We start from the raw sequence: 22,274 nt of genomic DNA on the forward strand, positions 1-22,274 counted from the left end.
ATGCGAAAGACCTGTGAACGCTGACCGATCAGAGCAGACTCTTTGAGGAAGGGGGCTTAAAGAGACAGGCGGTCACACGGTCCTATGAGAGAATAGCTCTTCGATAAACCCACTCTTTAAAGGTCACACCAGTGCAGTGAAATACGCTCCACGTTTTAAAAAGATACATTGAGTCGCACTGTTTTTAGTTTAGATTAGTTTAGATAGTTTATTTCGAATATGTGAAAAAACAAAATGATCATACATTATTGCATTAAGTCAAGAAAACTCATGGACATTGGACAATACAGGTAGTTTATAAAGACAGTATGAGAAGAAGAATGTGTTTTTAAACATTAAAGTAGGTAAATATGTTCTGTAGAAACCCAAAGTACATGTACGAACCTAAAAATGAGCATAATATGGGGTCTATAAGACATAAAAAGTACCACACCTTTGAAAAATACAGAATCTGCGTGAGTGCAAACAGTCATTCATTTCAAAAAGTTTCCTGCTCCTTTGCTGATTGTGTCACAAATCCTGCTCGTGTGAACGTGTCTTCAACTTTCAGGTGAGCGCAGAAGATGTGATGAATGTGAAACAGCCTTCTGGACATACATTATACTGCACACATGATTTGAGTGGGCTTACTTTAAATATTGAGTGCGAAAATACATCATATCATAATATAGTATCTGGAAGGCTCCATTGTCCAGTACACCATGGAGATCATGTTTAATTTATACGTTCTGAGGTAGAAGAAGAAAAAAACACAGGACCACAAATCATCCCAGGATCCCACCCCTGAGTTGCTCACATGTTGCGGCACTGCCACGAACACCGGGGCCAACTCTTACTAAATCTGCTGCGGTACCTCCTGCCTGTCATTCTCCATCATTCCTCCCAGACAACAGTACATGTACAGTTAGAGGTCACTTGAGGACGACAAGGAGGAAAGTGACTTTTTTTTGCGCATCGGTCCCTTCAGCTCCACTGTGCTGCTCTGTCTGGATGTGGAAGACAAAAGGGAGCGATTAGTTGGTGTATTTTTGACTATGTGTGCAACTGCAGTAACAGCTGGGGCAGAGGATAAGAGGCACTGCAGCTGTACACGCATAAATTGAGTTTCTTCTACTGACTCACTACACCGGACGCGCAGCAGCTTCAGCTTAGCGCCATCGTGTGGTTATACAAACCATTGCAAGGGAGATTATACATTCTGCTTTGAGCACTGAGGCACGCACGTTAAAAAAAGTCTGTGAAAGTTAGAGAGGGCTTTTAAAGGGGTCATTCACCCTAAAATTCTCAGTTGTTGCCCAGCTTTAAGGTTGAATCGTACCCATTGTTTTAGAATATTCACAACAAATAAGTTAATGTAACTTTAACAGGCATTTAACAAGAGTGAACACTGATCCTGCTACTATTATAATCTATAACCTTAGCTGTGCTTGTTTCTACTATTCTGCTGTATTAACTGCCATAACATATAAGTCATATTCACATTACTATAGATATTATTATAGTTACAGGAAGTGTGTCTGTCTCTGTCTTTGTGTCTGTCTTTGTCTCTCTCTGTCCATCTGTCCTTCTTTCTCTCTTTCTCTCTCCTTTTCTTCCTCCCCAACCGGTGCAGACAGATGTCCGTCCTCCACAGAGCTGGGTCTGTTCGTTCCTGTCTGTTATAGGGAAGGTTTTCGTTGCCACCGTACTCTATGGGGGAATTGTTGGGTCTATGTAAATCATAAATAAGTCATAGAGTGTGGTCTTTACCTACTCTGTAAAGTGTCCTGAGATAACTTTTGTTAGGATTTGGCACTGCAAATAAAATTGAGTTGAATTGAATTGATGGGACACGTATTTTCAGTCATTAGTGACAATTTCAGCATGTTTCATAAAAACCTGATTATACTGTAGCAACATTTCATATACATATGACTTTACGGTAATTAAAAGAGACTTGGTTGCATACAGAATGCAGAAGACCATTAGAGCTAAGACGTACAGTTGTGTTATTGTTTGAGAGAGAAAAGAGAGTGTTCTCCTCTTCGTTCACAGACAGACTCATTATAAAATGACTGATTTTGCTAATGAGGTAATTAAGTTAATTAATGCATGAATCAGATAATGTTTTTAGCCGTTGTCACATATTATAAGGACCAGAATGATTTCAATGCGTACTCTTTAAATTCATTATATCACGTCTTTTTTTTCTGGTTTGTGCACAGACAAAAAAATGAATTATTATCAATGTGAACGCTCAGCTTGGAAGGGGACAAATTGCGGGGACAAGGCTGGCTTCACTTCTTATTATAACACCATAAAATTCTGGTTTTTGGCGGTTTCACCCTTTTGCAAATGCGTCTTTTTATGCAGCAGCATGCCGCCATGACATACAGTTTTACAGTAGACTGCAAATAATGCCGGACCAGTTCACACAGGACGTACATCAAACTGCTACCTATTGACTCTGGGAATGTCTGGCATATTATATGTTATATAATATAATAAGTTAACATTACACATACGGGGCTTATATAGTTATAAGAAATGACGCATGAACAATGTGCACCTGAGGATCAGAGAGGTAGGTAAAGATGTTCTAGTAGAAACCCAAAGTACAAGTATGAACCTGAAAATGAGCATAATATGGGGTCTATAAGACATACACCTTTGAAAAATACAAAATCTGTGTAAGTGCAAATAGTCATTCATTTCAAAAGTTTCCTGCTTCTTTGCTAATTGTGTCACAAATCCTGCTCGTATGAACGTGTCTTAAACTTTAGGGTGAGCTTTGAGCACTGAGGCACGTGCGTTTTTGAAAGTCTTTGAAAGTTAGAGAGGGCTTTTGAAAGAGTGATTCACCATAAAATGCTCATTTGTTGCCCAACTTTAGGTTATATAATATAATAGGTTAACATTACACATACGGGGCTTATATAGTTATAAGAAATGACGCATGAACAGTGTGCACCTGAGGATCAGAGAGTGGATATGGTGACCATGCCTCTTCAGGTAAACTGCAACCTGACACCTGACTGTTACCATGGCACTGCTGGAAAAGAAAATGCAAAGGTTGATGGGAGTTTTGGAGTGTTGGAGGAACACACACATGCAGTTGGTGTGAAGCTTCTTTCTCTTTTTTTTTGCTACCTTTAACAAACATCAGCCTCAGGGCAGGGAACAAGACATGGGGACTGTTTTTCTTAAGCCTCTCCTCGTCCGCTTGCTGCTGAAGAGTCAGCAAGTAAAAGTATCAGGTGTAAAATATTGATGGGGCAACAGGTGTGATCCTAAACGCCCGGCAGGTCTTTGCCCTTCTGATCCATGTATCACACAGCGAGGGGCTGCCAGCACCCCCGCCACAGGCCGAACCACGGACCTCAGCACTGGTGAGTCTCTGGATGGACCCACTTTGTTCCATCAGCCCATCCAGGGTCTAAACTCAGGCTTATTTTTCCTCTTAGTGTCAGTTTAAAAACAAGAATTTCTACTGTATTTTGGACACGGGATGTGTTTCAAACAGGTTTTCCTGGAACATGCTGGAAAAGAATAGAGTAGTAGCATTATTATATTTGATATTACAGCATCATGTTGCCTTTAGGGGCTAGTATATACTATATTACACTGTATAATGTCCCAATATATTTTTTGACATGTTTAAGATTGCAGGAGACTGAAGAATTAGCTTAAAAGTGACTGATTAAGGAGTGAGGTGCTATTTGCAGGCCAGAAACTAGGCCATGAGAACAAGCCCATGTCTCCAGTTACAGTGTTATCTCATAGCACGTGTGATCGTCTTTCTGGCTCACAGAGGACTGACCTGTGATGTATTCCTATCAAATGTTAGGACAACAGCAGTTTGATTAAACAGAGGGAGATTAAACGAGCAGGGTTCGAACATGACAATATACAAATGATCTGACATATATGTTGTCTGAGAAAAAATCATTGTTCTGTAGGATATATTACATCAAATAGAGAAATGTTGCTTCAAAGGCTTTTTTTAATAACACAAAAACACTGACGTACGACATACTTTATTCTGGGTGGGGGTGTCTTCCCTCCAGATTCACGGAGCCTTACTCCTCCTGCAGGGGGAGGAGGTGGAGGTGGAGGTGGAAGTGGAGGTGAGCGGGCAGAGGGGGGTCAGGGAGATCAGCCGCTTGTCCGGGAGCTGTGGTTCATCGTGGTGATGGCGGCCGTCGCCCTGCTGCTGCTGGCCATCGTGTTAGGTGTCATGCTCCATAAGGTAAGAGATTATTTTATGAAGGGTGACAGCGCAGGTCAGTGTCTGTCATTTATCCTCCCATGATCCCCCTCACCAGGCCCTGAACAAGCCCCCCTTCACCAGAGAGAGACCCCCACTCGTGGCCCTGCCCATGAGGAAAAGGAACCCCATTGCTGTTTATCCACTCAGCCACTCTGTTCTGGTGAGGAGGCGTTCATGTACACACACATTTATATGACTTTCCTATGACGTACTGCAGCTACTATGACTATTTAGGGAACATTTTATTGCATACTATAAATTTACTTTTCAACGACGTACGACTCTGGAATAAGATACTCCGACTTTTTCATGACTTTTAATGAAACTTTTTTCATTCAGTTTTTTAAAAAATAAAAATGTTATGAGTGAATTTTACAACATGCAATGTTTTTTTTTACGGCTTTCAAAAAAAAGCTTAGCTACTATACTTTTACTTTCTGATGAAAATTGTATGACCTACTATACTAAAAGTTTTTAATGACTGTTACAATTTTATGAAATACTATAAAATTAATGACTATGGCATGCTATACTATAACGTTTCTAAATTACTTTTTAATGAAGATTGTATAACATTATGCTATGACTTTATCATGACTAATGAATGTATGTATATTGAGTGTTATGTTATGACATACTATGAATTTTTACATACTTTGATGCATTTTCCAATATACTATGACTTTCCAAATGAAAATATTGTGACATACTATACTATGACTTTTTTTAATGACCTATGAAAATGTTATGAAATATAACATTACTTTTTAGTGACTTAATGACTATGGCATACTACACTGTCACTACTATTTTAATGACTTATTCTGTCATTTTTAGCGTACATTTTTGCACATCCCTCTTGTTTAAGTATCACCCACTTTCCTTTTTCTTCAGTTTGACACTGTGCCCGACACAACAGCCTTCTCCAACAGTGTGACGCTCAAGGGCTTCACCATGAAGATGGAGGTAAAAACTATAACACACACAAAAGGGAATGTATAGCTGCACATCTGCATGGCTTACATCCCCCCGTCCCCCTCCCTCAGGAAGTGCTGGAAAGTAAAGGTGAGCCTGTCGACGAGGTCCCGCGGCTGGGTGAGCTGGAGATCCTCAGCGTGAACTCCCTGAGGCGCAGCGTCAGCCAGGTGATGGACGGGAAGACCCTCACGAGAGACGACGAAGCGTGGGACCCAAACATATCAGGCCATGACAGTGGGATGGTGAGAGACCCCAAAAACGTATGCTGAACCTCTTCAGACCACAGTCACAGAGATGAACTGTGTGCTGGTATTTCATAGCATTTGTTCTGATACACAGTAGGGGAATAAATAGAGGTTAACATGCTTGGACATTCACACAGATGCAGGAAGACCTCAATGTGAGTCCTGTTTAACGAGCTCTGTGCTTCCCCCCCTTTACAGTTTATGGACGATGAGGAATTTGTCGACACCGTCAAAGGTTTCAGCACGGTGAGGAAGGAGCACACCATGTTCACGGACACCAACCTGTGACCCGAGGATGACCTTTGAACCTGACAGGACGCCGGGCCCTGGATGTTAAACATTTTGACAACAAGCAAAGGCCGTTCACTCACATAAAACCCACTTCCTCTCGTTCCGCAGCAGCTCCGGACAGTTGAAGTATCAGCGTCCAGAGCTGTAGAGAGGTCAGACACGGCCGAGGGGAAGTTTCTTCTCTCTTACAATAAAAACGGAGGGAAACGCGACTCATGACAAGATCACCGTAGTAACCACGGCAACTGGGAGGAGACAGGAAGTGAGGATGCGACACGGTCCTGACATTCAAACACAACTGGTCGTTCTTTTTGAGTGGAAAGGAGGAAGTCTGAAGGGGAATGGATAACCTCCTGAGAGCAAGACAAAAGACACCAAAGGTGCTGTATAGTGATACAGAACATTTGAGGTTTTTTCCCATATTTTCTCTGGTAATTTTATAAAAGTCACTTTTTTTTTTAATTTTACATTAATCCGGACACGTTTGGATGCTTTCTGGTAATGGAAGAGCAAACCTGTTGTGAACTTGCACTGTCTGTCCGGTGAGTTCTGGTGGATGCAGCTTGCAAGTGCCATTAAATTAGTCAGGAGAGGACAAAAACCTTATCGATTACATGCTGATATAATCCATTTGATATGATACTTTAAATAAGAGGGACTGGAACGGTTTGGTTGCTACTTTATTGGCTCGGTTTTAATTACTGTAAATGCAGTAAATGATTTACATAACCAGGTTTTTACCTCACAACATGCTTTCATATTAATACGTTTTAGTTTTGAACAAAGTTGAAACATATCAGAGCAACTATCATATTTGACTTTTCAGGTTCTCTTCAGGTATGTGAGACTTTTAGACTACCGGGTTTCTTTTATACATTTGAACTGCTGTGTGAGTACTTGTTTGTATCTCCAATTTGGTGATTTTGTTCTTTTACACAATTTGCAGAGGTAAATATTTAAAGTTTGAGAAAATCTCTTGCTTCGTACGAGAAATAAATCATAATATCCATTTGAAAAAAACCCCAGTGTTATCTGAAAAGGGCACAAAGCTAAAATCTGACTGTTTAGCTTAGCTCATAAAAACATCATGTATTGAAGATGGTACACTCTCACTCAAACACACTTAAGTCTTCACATATTAATTTATTTGAAATGAGTTTCAATGCATTGTGGGCACAAAACACTTGTACCATTACACTCAACAATATGGTTACAAAACAGAACATTTACACAATAAATTAATATACTGCAGTACCACATGAGACGGTAAACATAAAACCCCAAACTGGGGAATTATATTGCATTAAAAACAAAAAGGTTTAATGTACAAAAATGTTCAGGCATTTACAAAGGCAGCATCTTTTCCTGTTGCTTGTTTTGTTGTACACGTATAAATATAGATCTCTAAACTGATATGTCTGCTAACGAGACCAGATGAAGGATCAGGCCTGAGACGGGACTCAGATCCTCCAGTGACGTCCGCACTGATTGCCACTTTATTATAAAACTAAAAAGATTATTTAAGCTTTTGTAAAATTAGACTCAATTGAGAGATGTTTTTCTATAAATGGCTCATGTGTTGCGCTGCCACACGCCTTCTTGTGTTAAACGTTGCCCTTTTTCACATGTTCTTAACTGCTTAAATGTAATGCTCATATGCTTTGAGTTTATCTGCATTCCACTGCAACATGCACTTGTCCCTTTAGTGTGTTATTAATGTATGCAAGCAAACAAATACGTCATTATTAGAAATGTTTGCTGCAGTAAAGTGCACGTAGCACATGCCAGATTTTGAATGTCTGCAAAGCTGGCATCTGTAAAAACAACAGTTCCATATAAATAGTTAAATATAGCACTACAAGATTTTGTCTTCCTTTACAAAAGAACAAAATAGACCCTTCAAATTGAAGCAACTCTGTGCAATCTTCCCCAACGTCCTTTGACTTTATCACACCCCTTCGTCATCTTCTTACGCTCTTTTCTTCTGGCCACGTGCACGAGAGGCATGCTTATAATGCTGAACCAGTAAAAGGAAATGTCTCACCTTTCCCTCCATATTGAACCCTGATTTTCTTTTAATGAATCAAAGTTTGCTGCTGGATGTTACAACTGCATCTACACTACCGTCACCAGGCTGCTACACCAAGCGGATGCTACTGTGCCGTTTATTTGCTCGCTACACCTACTACTTCTAACCAGAGTCTAGGACTTTAAGCATTATATTGTTTCAACAAATAACGACATAATTAGCATCTGTAGTGCTACCCTGGTTTAGTCAAGAGGCTACCGTGACCACCTCCACTGGCTTGTCCACGTATTTAGAGAAATTTCTGATAGGATAAAAGTGCAGCAAAGTCTAGCGAATAAAAACGTTTCCAGAAAACATGAAAAAGACTCAGGAATGTCAGTACCCTTCAGAACAAGATTTCAGATGACTAACACTGATGATCGTACCTGAGAGCTAGACTAGACCTGATCTGACAGTGTGTGGTGCACCTGTAGTAGCTGGTGATCTGAACGTTAGTGTACCAACAGAGCTGCAGAGCTAGATTGGTGGTACATGGTTTTAAAGGGGCGCTCCAGTGATTTAGTATTGCTCTACCGTGACGTTGGAAGACTTGCAAGAGATGTGTTTTTTAAAAAAAGCGGTCAACGTCAATCAGTGAGACGCTAAGACATTCTGACTTCAGTCTCAAAGTATGGGGCGAGGCTCCAAGAAACACCGGATCCTACGATTCCCATAATGCAACTCGACAGTATATAGTTTATAACACAGGATTTCAGTTACAAATTTGAAGTCTCAAGCCCAACTTTGACAAAGCTGCTCCATACCTGCAGACGGCATTATACAACTGCTCTTACAGGCTGTAGTAGTACTCCGTATGATGTGTAAAATGATTGAGTAATGTGTAAAATCAGTGGATCACCCCTTTAAGGTTGTTTAAATTCTCATGCTCATGATGACTAATAAGGTAAACAGACGGATGCATGACAACAGTCCTTCATGTTGATGTGTTTTGGCACCACTAGCTAAAGCTTCTAAGCCTTATCTAACACGTATATAGTGAGACATACTTGGAAGTACATCTACCACATATTCCACTACTACATGACCAGATCACTGATGAACTAAAGTGCTAACACCAACATTTCCACAACAGTTAAAAGGTTTAACAACTTATAACAAGCCTAACTACACAATTATAACCTAATATAATCTCAACTACTCGATGTATCTAAATGATGGAATTGGTCGGGTCATTTTCTACTAATGCAAAAATGTTATATGAGGTATTTTTCAGACTCGTAATGGCGACTCCTGGGGAAGTGATAAAGTTGTCGGGGCGGCGATCACTACTTGAGGGCTCAGAGGTCAATGGACAGCATTTACAAATGACGTTGCAATGTGGTTACAAAAAGGTGGCTACTGGCAAGTCCCCAATCTCATTAAAAACAATTCCTTTTCCAAAAATACGTTTTACATGTTTGTTCGTCCGGCTATTACTTTGTCAAGTCATTACGCTTTTTTTTCTCCCTTTTTCAAAAAGTAAAAAGCTCCCAAAAACTGTGCAATTTCTCTCAATCGTATACAAAATATTTCTTTTTAACATTCGACAGCCATAAAGTGAGGGAAAACCCAAAGACCAACATGCGAAGATGGGTGGGCCTAACATTTTGGAGTTTAAAAATTAAAGGGTTTGCTCTCGGACGTTATACGCAATTAATCAGCAAATGCCATTAACGCAAAGGTTTCCATGCAGGAAAAACAGGATTTGTGCTCAATGCCACAGCCAGCCTGGCACTGCAGAGATTCTGCCAGGATTTGTTTTTCCCGTCAGGCATTAACTACACTGACGCAAATGCATTCGATTTACAAAGCAGACGGATTGGACTGCGTTTCCCTCGCACGGGCCTGCTGAGGAAGCCTGTGGAATTAAAATACGCCTGACCCTTTTCCATTCCAAGAGCCACTGGCTAATCAGGAAGTGAGGTGTTCAGATTAATACTGATTACAGGCATCCATAGACAAGTCATCATGCAGGCAGGGTATATGGGGTTGTAGCACTCAGGCATTAAAAAGTTAAAACGATACCAATGAAAAGAGCTATACAGACCGAGGACTTATATCTAGAGTTAAAACCTTAGGAACAATGACTGTGGCAGAGTAAATTTAAAAAAAAAAACATGCCACAGGGAAGGAAAGTCCATGTGTTGAAAAAAGGAAGGAAGATTTGGATTTTGAATCCATGATCTGGGTTCTTCCAGATTACCAGAACCCTCTTCTGATGGTCCGATGAATGGTTCTGGAAACGGGAGGCTCGCCTTTGGCTTTACGTGGGACAGAGCACTGTGGAGACAAGAACGAGTCGGTTCATGAACAACGCTGGTTTCGGTAAACCGCTGTGGCACATGAGCTGTAAATGATGGTAGAGCAACTACCATGGGGAAAAAAGGTGGGGTGAGAAAAGAGAAAAAACAGGTGAGAAGAGTACACTAGAACAGCTGCTACTACAGGCTCGCGGTAAAAAAGGGGGGTTTATGTGCATGGGTGTACTGATGTATTTTAGGGGAGGTGTAGTGCAGCCACAAGCACCGCACAGCACGATAGACACTACAGCGTGAGTGGTAGTGAGTGAGGGAAGGCTGCTGCTTTGAATGAAGATAGTGAAACTACCAAGGCGTACTGAGAGAGAGAAAGAGAAAAGGGTGTTGTTTGACAGGGCTCTGAATAGAAGGCTGCAGGTGAATAATCGGTGTTAAAGTGTCAGTGCCTCACAAACCTCAGTTTCCACTGCTCTCATACCAGAGCTACCCAGAGGACAATGCAGCACAGACGAAAAGACAAGGAAGGCACAGGTCAACAGTGAAGGGTGGCAAGAAAAGCATTTCCCCCTCCTTTTAATTAATCTCTGTGCTGAGGGCTACTTTCAGGGTTTCTACACATTTTGCATAATTTTCCAGAGTTCTCGGTCAATATTAAGCATCTGAATACCAATTGTTAGATGCTTATGTAAATAAATGGTTTTAAAATTCAGCTTTGTTAAATTCTGACTATGTATGCCCTTATGTTGCCAAGTAACTAACAGGCATTTTTACCTACTTATTGTTGCTCATATAAGTGAAAACACCCCAAACCGAGACATGTTCAATGCACAGCATTTTATGCAAGCTAAATGCTAAAAGAGTGAAATAAATAACTGTGAACCTGTAATCCCTCCAGACAGTGACAATAGAGATGAACAATTAACCAGGAACTACAAAAAGTCTTTGCTTCATAGGCTTAATTAGATGGAGTAAACATACTTGTAAATAAATAAAATAATGATAATTAAAATGTAGACAACACGTAAGGAAACAATTTAATAAAAGAGAACCGCAGTGGCACAGCAAATGGTAACCACGGTAACCCGACACCATTCTTCAGCCAGCTCGATTAGTTTCGCATCATCTACAGGTCGGCTATGTTGCGTTAGTAAGCTTGTCTTGATTTGTGTATATTAATATATTTTATATAAGAAAGTGAGATAAGAGTCTGGAAAACATAAGAACATTTTCACACTCTGTTACCCTATTCGTTACTTATCCAGACCTGGAAATCACTCAAATCAAATTCCATACTTTTCCATACTGCGTAGGGACCCTGTACTTTTCTCTGTGGCATCCTGATATTTTTCTACCATTTGCATGCCTGAAAACGGAGAAGTGAATTTTGTACTTCCTCTTTCAAGCAACATGGGGCAGGAGGTCTGAAAGTCAGGTGGGACCAACACATAAAAGTCTCTTGACTGTGACACAAGCCTCTAAAAATAAGTAATTTTGGGACACTTTTCGTCACTAAAATCCTCCAGTTAACCAACTTGACACGAGTGAAGTTGCTCACCCCGCTCACTGAAATCTAATGTATGAGGATGCAGTTAAAAGTGGTCGAGGATGGCTGTGTGTTTACCTTTGAGAATGTAGTCTGTTAGCAGGGCGGGGACCTTCTCGCTGTCATCCCTCATGGCGTGAAGGACTAGCAAGGAGAGAGCAGCACATTCAATTTTGACAACATGAACGAGACACTGAGGCAAAACGAAGAAAAGTGCTTAAAAAACAAACAAGCTGCGGAGACTACCAAATCTGTTTTTGTCATTATGGTCCAGTTGGTGTGTGTGTGTGTGTGTGTGTGTGTGGGCGTCCATACACTCACTCTTTGTGAGGATCTGGAGGTCATCTACTGCTGGGTAGCCAGCTTTCTTCTCATAAGGGATGACTGTGGTTAGGTACTGGAAAAGACAAGATCATGTAAGACACAATGAAAGAAAACCGTTACACATGCAGGTGGATAATTAGAGTGAAAAACTATTATTGACACATTCTAACTGTACTTCTACTGTAACCTTAAAACTGAATAGGCTTAAGAGGATAGTTCAGATTGTTTTAAGTGGGGTTGTATGATGTTCTTATCCATAGTCGGTGCATTATCTATGGTGGTTCCAGTTTGGAGGAGTCCTGACAGTGGCAGCAAAACATATTTTAACCAACCTAAATTCAATATCAATTGAAGTGTATACAATATTTAGAATATTTTTTATCACTTTACCTTGAAGTCAGACAGATTATCAGACGGGGAACTGAAGCCGTTATCTTTGCTCTTTTCAAAGCCACCAGATTATGTACGAAAACAGTCATTTAACCTCACAGAACACAGGAGTTTCTGGTCTACTGCTGCCTCAATCGATTAGTTTGTTTGTGCAATTGTGTGACTCTAGTGTGCGTTTGATGTGAATGGTCAGGGACCAACAAAGCTAGCAAACCAAGTAATTGATCAAGGCAGAAGTTGACCAGCACCTCCTGTGTTCTGTGGGGTAAAAGGACTGCTTTTGTCATCAGAGTCTGATGGCTTTGAAGAGAGAACTAGAACAGCTTTAGTGTCCTGTCGTAAATGGCTGTTTGGATGCAAAATAAAGCAGGGAAAATATTCTAAATATATTATAATCTCAATAACCAAGTCCAGTTGTTTTTGACTGAAATTGCTTTGGGGATAACGATGACCTGGACAAATGAGAACAATCACAGGCTCATTCTAAATAAACCCTCCACATAAATTGATTTTCTTTTAGGTGGTCCTTGACGCTAAAGGACGTTAAGCTCCTGCGCCTGTTCACAGCAGTACATTGCTTAGCTTAGACGCCTGTCCTCTCTCCGCTTCTCCAAACTGGGGGCGGCTTAATGCCGTAAATGTTGAATGACAAGAAAAGAATGAACAATAAAACAAAAAACAGTGTCCTCTTGGCTTAAAACAAAGCAACTCCGAGATGACAACACAGCAAAAGCTGAAAAATATGACAAGTGATAAAACAAAATAAATAAAATAACAAGTGAAGGACAAAAATTATTTATTAAAAAAAAGATGCAGCATGACTGGGGTAAAGCAAAAGAGACGTTTCAAATCAACCAGAAGATAATAGAGATTATATAAATGGCCGAACATATGACACCAACCGCCAGCTATAGCTGTAGAGAAGGAAACATGCCGGTTGTCAAAAGGGGGGGAAAAAAAGAGAAATATCTGCAAAGGAAAAAACATGTGAATTAAGAAGAAGAAGAAAGAGCAGGGGCACCTGTTTGTCCCCTCCTGTGTTGCCAAAAGTTTGACGGAGGCCATTTTGAATGACATTGGAGAGTCCCTCCAGAGTGAGGAGCTACAAGGAAGCAATGAGGGAAAAAGAGAGTAAAGAGAGATAAGGAGGTTTCTATATTAAGCGATAGAAGGAAAAAGGTTGGGCACAAACTCTTTGTGCCTGTGTGTAAGCAGCTCTCCCACACAAACTGTCAGCTCATGCGTCATGCCTTTCTGATTATACTTTGAAGATGTGTGTGGCTCTAGTTCATTGATCGTCATTGTGCTCATGCAGTAAGGGCATACGTTTTCCTCTTTTTCTCTGTCTCCTGTGCCGTGTCACCACATGACTCACCGTGCCTGGTATGTGTGTGCTGGCTGTCCTTTGGCCGTTGGGCCCGGTTGTCATCGTACTTCTGATTTTCTTCTTCTTCCGCAGCAACTCGCGATGCTCCTTCTGTCTGTTTTGCACGTCGATCAACAGCGAGATGAAGCTGTTCTTCACCTGAATTTGTTTTACACAAAACTCCTTTATTTATGCTGTCTTTTCTAGGATCAAACTGAGATTTACTTTTTGATTGTAACCCCCAAGAGAAAAGTCTATTTTTATCTGCAGTTAAAAATACACAGTGACATTCATGACACTGAAGTAAATGACATTGAAGCAAATCACATTGTGAAAACAGAAGCCGCTAGCGATTCACTGACCTTTCACCGCACTGTGAGCACTGCAGTTGGTTCTCACAACACAACAGATATCAAACGCCTGTGATTTCTTCACATTTAAAAGCTTCCTTACAACCAAGCACTAGTGTGGAATCGGTTCTTAGCTTTTGACAAACCCAGCAGACACGGATGCAGTTTATGTTGCCACCTCGTTGTGGTAATGTTGAGGCGGTGCAGCTGAGAAGATAAAAAAGTACCTCTTTTTCATAGTCCAGTTCGTCTCGCAGGGCCAGAGCCTGGATCAGCTCTTCGCTGTAGCGACGAATGGCCGTCTCCACTTCCTCCAGAGTCTCAGTCAGCTCAGACACCGACAGCTGACGCAGCCCTGTGGATGGAGTGTAGACAGATTGGTAGGAAGTAAATTGTGGATTTGACAAGTATTCAGCATGACAGGGTGGGGGTTTTACAGTTAAATACCACTTTTATTTAGTGGCTTCTAATACTACCATCATTTAAACATTGCACGGTCAGCAAAAATACCTTGTTATAACTGAGATAAAGACACTTAAAGCATGTGTGAAAATCTTGTTTTAAAAGATCAAAGGTGGAAGTGACGTACATGACTTTCAGGTTCAAATGTTTACATGCTTTAATGTTCAAAAAACACATTATTTTTTTAATTCTGTCTGTCTGAATACACCTGCATTCATTCTCTGCCTGAAACACTCTGTTTTAGCATCTGCCCTTTTAAGCCCCCCTGCTGAAAAAAGCCCAGTCTGCTCTGATTGGTCAGCGTTTCTGGGTTTTCCGCATCTGCACTCTGCGTCTCGGCACCATCACTGCAGCAGAGGAATGACTGTAACAGCACTGTAGCTGCACTTTCTACACACGGTATAGTTGTGACATCACAACCGCAGGGAAGTCCTGACGGCTCGTTTAAAGACACAGTTTCTGAGCGTGTCCATCTTAATATAGCACCTCCACTTGCTGTATAATCAAAAAAAGACATGGAAATCTCACATTTTTACAATATGGGAAACATGTGTACACATTTTTACACGTCTGGTGGCCATCTGGTGTCTCTGGGCACGCTTTAATTACCCCGAGTGTGAGCAACCAGCTCAGTGTAAATATTGTGCATACGCTAAATGGCGCTGTCTAATAATTTTAACACCCTGCATATTGTAGTTAACATATACGATACGAGATAACTGAAAGAAAAGCTATAGCCTGAAGGCAAACTGGGTGCAAGAAAATGTGCTTAATCCAAATATACCCTGTTGATGATATAACATGTAGAAACAACGTGATTGCTGTCTGTTTGTATTTGTTACACATTATGTAAGAATGTTAGTGCGTTTGTGTGTAGCCGTTGCTTCGTGTACCAGACAGTGGAACCCGTTACGCTTCAATGATTTATTTAGATAACTGTCAAATGGCAGTGTGAGTGTGAGAAAAATAGCACTGCTGTCTCGCAAGCATTCAAATCTTTATTCTCTTTGGTAAATGCACAGGAGCACGGCGGTACTCACGGTCCTCGTAGCTGGTGTTGGAGCCGGAGCGCTTCAGGGCGTGTAGGTCTTGAGAGAGCATGGACAGGTCGGACTGTGAGGGACTCTCATCGTCCTCCGGGTCTGGAGATTCCTGCATCATCTCCTCTATCTCCTCTATCACCTAAACAACACCCGTAAAACAAATAGTCACGCAAACATGTTGCTGCATGTTAAGATCTTTACATGTTGTGAAAGTGTTGTTTGTAGGTTAAGGTAAGGGTGGGTGTGACAGTGTTTTCTGTGTCAGTTTTATTGACATAGAAGAAGGACGTTTGTAATTCTCTGAGTGATGTGCACACATGGATAGTTACAGCTTTCAGGGTTTGTACACCTTTTTCAAATTTAAGCACTTTTCAAGCACTTTCAATGTCTATTTTCAAGGTTTTCCAGCACCTTACAGCTGTGGCAAATAACATATTTCTACCAATACATAGATATTGAAAATGATTTTTCACTTTTTTTTAATCATGTTAAAAGTCATGTTATTATGCTATAAATAACTAAAACTGTGTTTCGTAATATCAGAAGGATAAGAAATTCAATTAAATTTCTATTCTACAGCTTTTTGTTGCAAAAGAAATACGGATACAATTTCGTGCATTTCAAGTACTTTTCAAACCTTGAACACACAACGTTGAAATTCAAGCTTTTTCAAAGATTTCAAGCACCTGTATGAACCGTGATCTTTACAGCTTCCTCTATAATATTATTACCTTTAATGTCTGGTAAGGTGCACGCTCCCCTACCAGAGAAAATGATGTTTAAGACAAGATTAAGGCTTCTCCAGTCTGGCCTGGGTGTCACTACAGCTGGTGTTTGTGTAAGACACATGTAGAGCATCGGGGACGGGTGCAGTCAAACCAAATGTTTGTGTGCCACTTCATCCCAACAGTTCGTTATGGGTTGTTACATTAACAACAACAACAACAACAATTACATCACTTTCAAGTACTCAACTGGAATGTAACTAGCAAACTAACTAATTTTTCCAGGCTACTTTGGTTCAGTTTGTAGTTTGCCCGTGTGAAAACTATTTTAGATCATCACGAGATTTATAAATGGTTTATAAAAGCTTCCCTGGGAGAAATATCCCCACCCAAAACTGACATTTCAGAGTCGCATTAAACAGTTAAAATAATGTAAAATATGGATGTATTTAGATTTGATTTATAACTATTTCACTTGAAACGTCCCTAAGGATCCCAACAGCTCCCAGCAGCTCAAGAGTTCAGCCTTCAAATGACAAAACAACCAAAGGAAACCAACACATGCTACTGTGTTTGTCTCTGTGAAAAGTTACCTGTTCGGCTGTGTAGAGTGGCTCATCGCTGATGCAGGAGACGATGATCGAGTGCATATCCATCTGCTCCCTGAGCTCCTCGTCGTCAGACAGATCCAGAGATTGATTATCCAGCTTCTGTCGGTCGGGAAAGGAGGGGGGGGGGTTAAGAGGGAGAGACAGAAAGAAAGAGAGAGAGACAACTTGGATGAGACAAAAAAACAGGTGGTTGAGCAGATTGATGCTAGAGGTGCAGACTGCTTACATTTGTGTCACGGTCGGTTGAGAAACAGTGCAGGATCATGGAAATGCAGCCTGTATGTTTACTGTGTGCTCGACATATTACACTAAAGGACTCTGTGTGTGTATGTGTATGTGTGTATGTGTGTGTGTGTGTGTGTGTGTGTGTGTGTGTGTGTGTGTGTGTGTGTGTGTGTGTGTGTGTGTGTGTGTGTGTGTGTGTGTGTGTGTGTGTGTGTGTGTGTGTGTGTGTGTGTGTGTGTGTTACCTCAAGCTCGGTGATGTTGAGGGTGGGCAGGTGTAGGGAGCGAGTGTGCGATGTCTTCCAGTCCACGGCCATCACGTTGCCGTAATTATCTGTCAGAGCGTTCCACACCCTGGACGAAAAGAAGAGGGTTCATCATTGAATTATGGTTTAGAGAATTTTACAACAATACGGGAAACAGCATAAAGTTGTGAGTAAAGAGCGATAAATGAAGAGTTTCACAGTAGATAAGACAAACCCCATGTCCTTCTCCTTGTACCATGACACAGCATTACTTAGCAGTGTTGTGTCACGCTCTCTGACCGCCCCCTCACCACCTTGCTGTGTTCTCACAACAGCTGCCCGAAACCATTGACGAATGTAACAACTCCTTAATCACAAGTCATTTTTCCACACTTAACATTCCCTGGTGAGAAACGTTGATGCATATATGGTAGCTCAGCCTTAAAGCAGAGGTCGGCGGCGTTTTTTGGGAGTCAATATGGGACGAATTCCTGTATGAACTTTGTGTTTTGATCATCATCTCTAATATCGTCTCATTTAGAAACAGTGTCTTCAGTGTCACCAACAGGCGGTCGAATGTTAACAATGTTTCGCAGCACGCACGACGGCAGAGAAGCTATCGCAGCCGAGCAGATGGCGGCGCAGAGTCTGTCAAACAAACAAGTTTACTGATCAACTGTGCAATCCATCATCTCTTTTGAAATGTACTGGTTAACGGATTCTATGCATTGTTGCAAAATATGTGCAAGGATGTATTAGGAATGTCACAATATGAGATTTTGATTACACAATTTTGCATTTTGAAGATTTTCCCAATTATTAATTAGGGAATTTATTATTATTATTATATTATTCATTTATGATTTAATAGATATCCAAAATGTTCAAACGCTGTCGACTTAAAGTGCCTTTGTGGAGGATATAAGGCTGCAATGTCATTCCCCTCAGACATTTTTACAGCTCCTCTTGTCTACGCTTCAGGTGAGTGGCACGACTCTCTCACGCAAAACAAACCGGTGAACACACAGTCACACACGTGTAACATGACGCACAAATGCAGATATCAGGACTCCATGGATATTGTGGATTCCTCAGTTATTACGTTCATGAAACCGTGACATTATGTAATCGCAGTTATTGAAAATTGGTTAATCCTGACATCCCCTGGTATGTAGATATTTAATTCTGAATGATTTTTGGGTGTGAGTTATTCAAACACTATGTCAGAATATCAAGTGTTTGCAGAATATTTTATATATTAAATTCAAGTGCACGTGTGAGCCAATGTGTTTTTTATTCCTGGTAACTGCTGCGAGCGAGGATGGATGCTGTGAACCCATGTGTCAGAGTGGCTCTGCATCGTCATACCCTCTCTCACTCACACACACACAGATACACACACACGTTTACATAACTTGCATGTTTCCCCCTGAAGAGCTCGTGCACGGCTTGGGGAGTGGGGGGCTGAGGGCTGGGGTTGTTCTAAATAGAGCAAAAGCTGGCAGGATGCATTTTTTTTGTGCCTCAAGCAATGACACTGTGTTGGGCATGTGAGTGCATGCCCAAATACACAATTAGCTTCACTGAGAGCATTTACATTTCAAAATGAGGCCAGTCTAAAAATTTCAAGGGACCAATTTAGTTGTTTCTACTTCCACATTGCAGGTTTGTCTGAATCACTCGCTTGAATATATCTATGTGGGTGTCTATAATGCCGCACACACATAATTCACATGAGGGACGCGTTGTCTTTTCTCCATTCACACCCACACACACACATTTCCTTCTTGTCATCCCCGTTGTTCGTCTGAGCCATGGTCTTTCTGGAGAACTTGTTAAGCGCCTAGGCACGTCCTGCAAAAGTGCAGTCATCCAGAAAAGACTCACTGAGCTTGGCGCTGCTCTTTGGGCTTCACCAGGCTGCTGCCCAATTATTCTATTCCCTCCTTTCTTTCCACTGTTCCTGTACCTAAAGCAATCATAGAGCACTGTGAGATTGTTACTGCTCTTTGTTATTTACATTTACTTTATTTGACAGTCAGGGTTTCACGTGTGTCACTAAATGTTGCTGCTTTGTCGAATAATAAAAAAGATCACTTTTTGCAGCCCTAAGCCATTGCTTTAAAAAAAAGTGCTTGACCTTGATGGTCTCTCTGCCATCATTGTGACATCAAAAATCGTGTTCACATGGCACTACACTTCATCCTAATTAATGTTAAGATTATGTAAGCAAAGCTCTACATGATGGTAGTGTTAATCTGTCTTAAGTGACGGAGTCTCACAATTAATATTCAAGTCCTAGATCAGTCAGGTCCAGTATTCAAGCAAAGGGACACTTTTGAATAGACGTGTGCATGCGTGACTAACTTCCCACTTGGCAGAAAAGGGGAAGCTTACAAACATTATGCGATTAGATCTAACAGTGTCACAATTGTGCAATGATACATGCAGAAGAAAGCAGAAGGCAAGAGGCGGGCCGTTTGTGCAGCCCACACACAACCCTGCAGTTACTGACGTCCATGCTTGATGTGGGAACAATGTGTGACTCCTGGGAAGTATTAGCAGCATGCTGTCAATGTGTAGTTGTAACATTTACACGTCTATATGAGATACAACAACGGCTGAGGATCTCAGACTGAGAAGACAAGGGCTGTTAAGGTAGTAGAAACAGATGTTGACTGTGAGACTTTTCTGAAAGAAACATGCATGAAAGGTGTCATATTGTGTCTGTTTGCTGAAAGAGGGAACAGCAGGGCTCCTAAAAGTCAAGTCAGAGATGTATTGTCTCATAAAGTTATTCAAACACAGGATAAAGAGCCAATCACTTATCCAATATACGTACACCAGGGGTCTTCAGCTGTTTTTAGGCAGGGACCCCTACTACAAATTAGTGATAGAACATTGTTATTAGAGGTTTTTACGTGTTTCGGCAGCGGGCGATGCAGGCTGCTGCGTTTGCCGATATTTTTTCCCTCGCATTATTTACAGACAGGCGTCCAAAGCAGCTCTGTGTTGTTTTTAAGTTGAATAAATGTTTCTTTTTTTTAAATTGAGACTCATAACATTTGTTATCATCATTGTGTCATTTTTATGTTGTAAATTGAGGGAACAAAAGTAGTATCGGCTCCAAATATCAACTCAAGAAAATCGCCAGTCTGTATCAGTCCTCGGCTAAGGCTGATGAAAAAAAAAATCTGTATCGGCATCGGCCCTTAAAAAAATCCATATCTGTCGATTCCTATTACAAATATTGTGTGAAACTGTTGCATATTAAATTGAGCCTAACAGCTAGGGTGACCTCGAGCCTATACACAAAACCTTTATGGTGCAAACAACAACAAGTTATTACAATGATCTTTATTAACATATTCATAAATTATGTTACATATATTATAAAGGCACATTTGGCTCAATTTAATCCGTGCATACTACCTCAGTGCCTGCCTATAAGCCAGTAAGCCTGTCATCAGAGTTGAGTAAATGCATTACTGTATTTTTTCTCACAAATTTATCTAGTAGCTCAGTCCATAGGTGACTTGGCTGGGGACCGTAGGGTCGCTGGTTCAAGTCCCTGTGTGGACCATGTACAGAGCGTGAACTGGTGGCTGGAGAGGTGCCAGTTCATCTCCTGGGCACTGCCGAGATGCTGTTGAGCAAGGCACCGAACCCCCATTGGCAGCCCCCTCATTCTAACATCTCTCCATTAATTGCATGTATAGGTCCTGTCTGTGCATGTGTGTATTTCGGGCCTGTGTGTGTAACATGAATAATAATAAGAGTGAAAAAATTCAATTTCCCCGTTGCGGGATAAATAAAGTAATTCTTCTTGTTCTTTATGTCAATTTTCACACACATTTATGAAAAAAAAACGTTGGGAAAATTAGCAAACAATTCAGTGGACCCCCTGTTGAAGCTCTCCGGTGTGCACCTTAGGGATGAGTGTTTTGATAGCTAACATCAACCAGTGTAGCATGAAATCAAGTACCGGTAACGTGGCACGATCCCTCCGCTCTCCCCACAAACGAACTCTTGACTCGTCCCTTCAACAACCACGAACTGTAGAAAACATTACTTATATTTGTAACACTGCGACGTACTGCTGCTTCTATACTTGTGAAAGTGAACTCCACATAATGAAACGGGAGAAACACATTTTGATAACAGCGCAGAAAGTAAATGGCTGTCTAAACTTTGGACTGCGCTGATTGCTGTGGCAACCCATGAACGTTTGGTTAGCCCGGCGAGGCTAACGCAGCTAGCTAGCTAGCTAAAGAGATTAAAAGTTAGCGTAAATAAACGCCTGAAAATGTAAAAATTCAACACTCACTCGTCGTCTTTCAGGTAGTTGTCCTCGGTGATGGGTTTAATGGGGGCTATGTTTTCCGTCGCGGTGTTGTAGTTTCGGAAACACACTGTCAGCTTCTCGTCGAAGTCGTGGACGAGGTCCTCCATCGATTTGAAGCTGCAGATCTCCCCAGAGAAACTGTTGTCCAGGTCGGAGAAATCATCCAGGCCCGACGACGGGTCGCTCACGTTAGAGTTGAGCTGGTCTAGCCGGTCGGGAGACTCCGAGGACGGCTTGAACTCGTTGAAATCCTGCCAGTCCTCATCGAAGTGGGCTAACGGCGCCGCCATGACTGCCGTAGGGAGCTCGGTTTGACAGCCAGTTAGTCCCCTCGATGGTGCTCTGTTCTCGGTTGCCAGACACTGGACGAGACGGTGAGGGTGAGAGAGAGAGAGGGGAGGGGAGGGGGCGGACCGGTGTGACGGCTGTGTGGACGCTCCTCCCTTTCAGATGGAGCAAAACAAACCCATGCCAGCTCTCTTTCTGTTCTAATTCTCATTTTATATTCATCATTTGTCACTTATTTAATAGCCATAACGTTATGTACTTGAAAAGGC

The 22,274-nt window shown here is 41.4% G+C and overlaps 1 protein-coding gene across 2 annotated transcripts; it reads right to left on the reverse strand.

Moving 5' to 3' along the window:
• Positions 1-7,016: 7,016 nt before the first annotated feature.
• Positions 7,017-22,031, reverse strand: fez2b (fasciculation and elongation protein zeta 2b). 2 transcript variants are annotated; one of them, XM_083933613.1, is made up of 10 exons: positions 21,700-22,031; positions 17,373-17,481; positions 16,886-17,002; positions 15,565-15,706; positions 14,290-14,417; positions 13,722-13,871; positions 13,368-13,448; positions 11,954-12,029; positions 11,711-11,776; positions 7,017-10,111 (listed from the first exon to the last, which is right to left on the reverse strand). In XM_083933613.1, the coding sequence occupies exons 1-10, from the start codon at positions 22,005-22,007 to the stop codon at positions 10,095-10,097; spliced, it is 1,194 nt and encodes a 397-aa protein (XP_083789739.1). In that variant the 5' UTR covers positions 22,008-22,031; the 3' UTR covers positions 7,017-10,094. The 2 variants fall into 2 exon arrangements, with proteins under 2 accessions (XP_083789739.1, XP_083789740.1); XM_083933614.1 differs by lacking the exon at positions 13,368-13,448.
• Between the last annotated feature and the right edge of the window lie 243 nt (positions 22,032-22,274).

The sequence above is a fragment of the Echiichthys vipera genome, assembly GCF_963691815.1.
Source record: "Echiichthys vipera genome assembly, chromosome: 19".
NCBI lineage: Eukaryota > Metazoa > Chordata > Actinopteri > Perciformes > Trachinidae > Echiichthys > Echiichthys vipera.

Bases quoted from the DNA above. Each gene is read 5' to 3' on its own strand.
- fez2b (XM_083933613.1), bottom strand. From the start codon at position 22,007: ATGGCGGCGCCGTTAGCCCACTTCGATGAGGACTGGCAGGATTTCAAC. The intron at 17,482-21,699 runs GTGAGTGTTGAA...CTTTTCGTCCAG, and splicing joins AACTACCTGAAAGACGACGA to GGTGTGGAACGCTCTGACAG. The intron at 12,030-13,367 runs GTGCCCCTGCTC...TGTCTTTTCCAG, and splicing joins ACACAGGAGGGGACAAACAG to TACCTAACCACAGTCATCCC.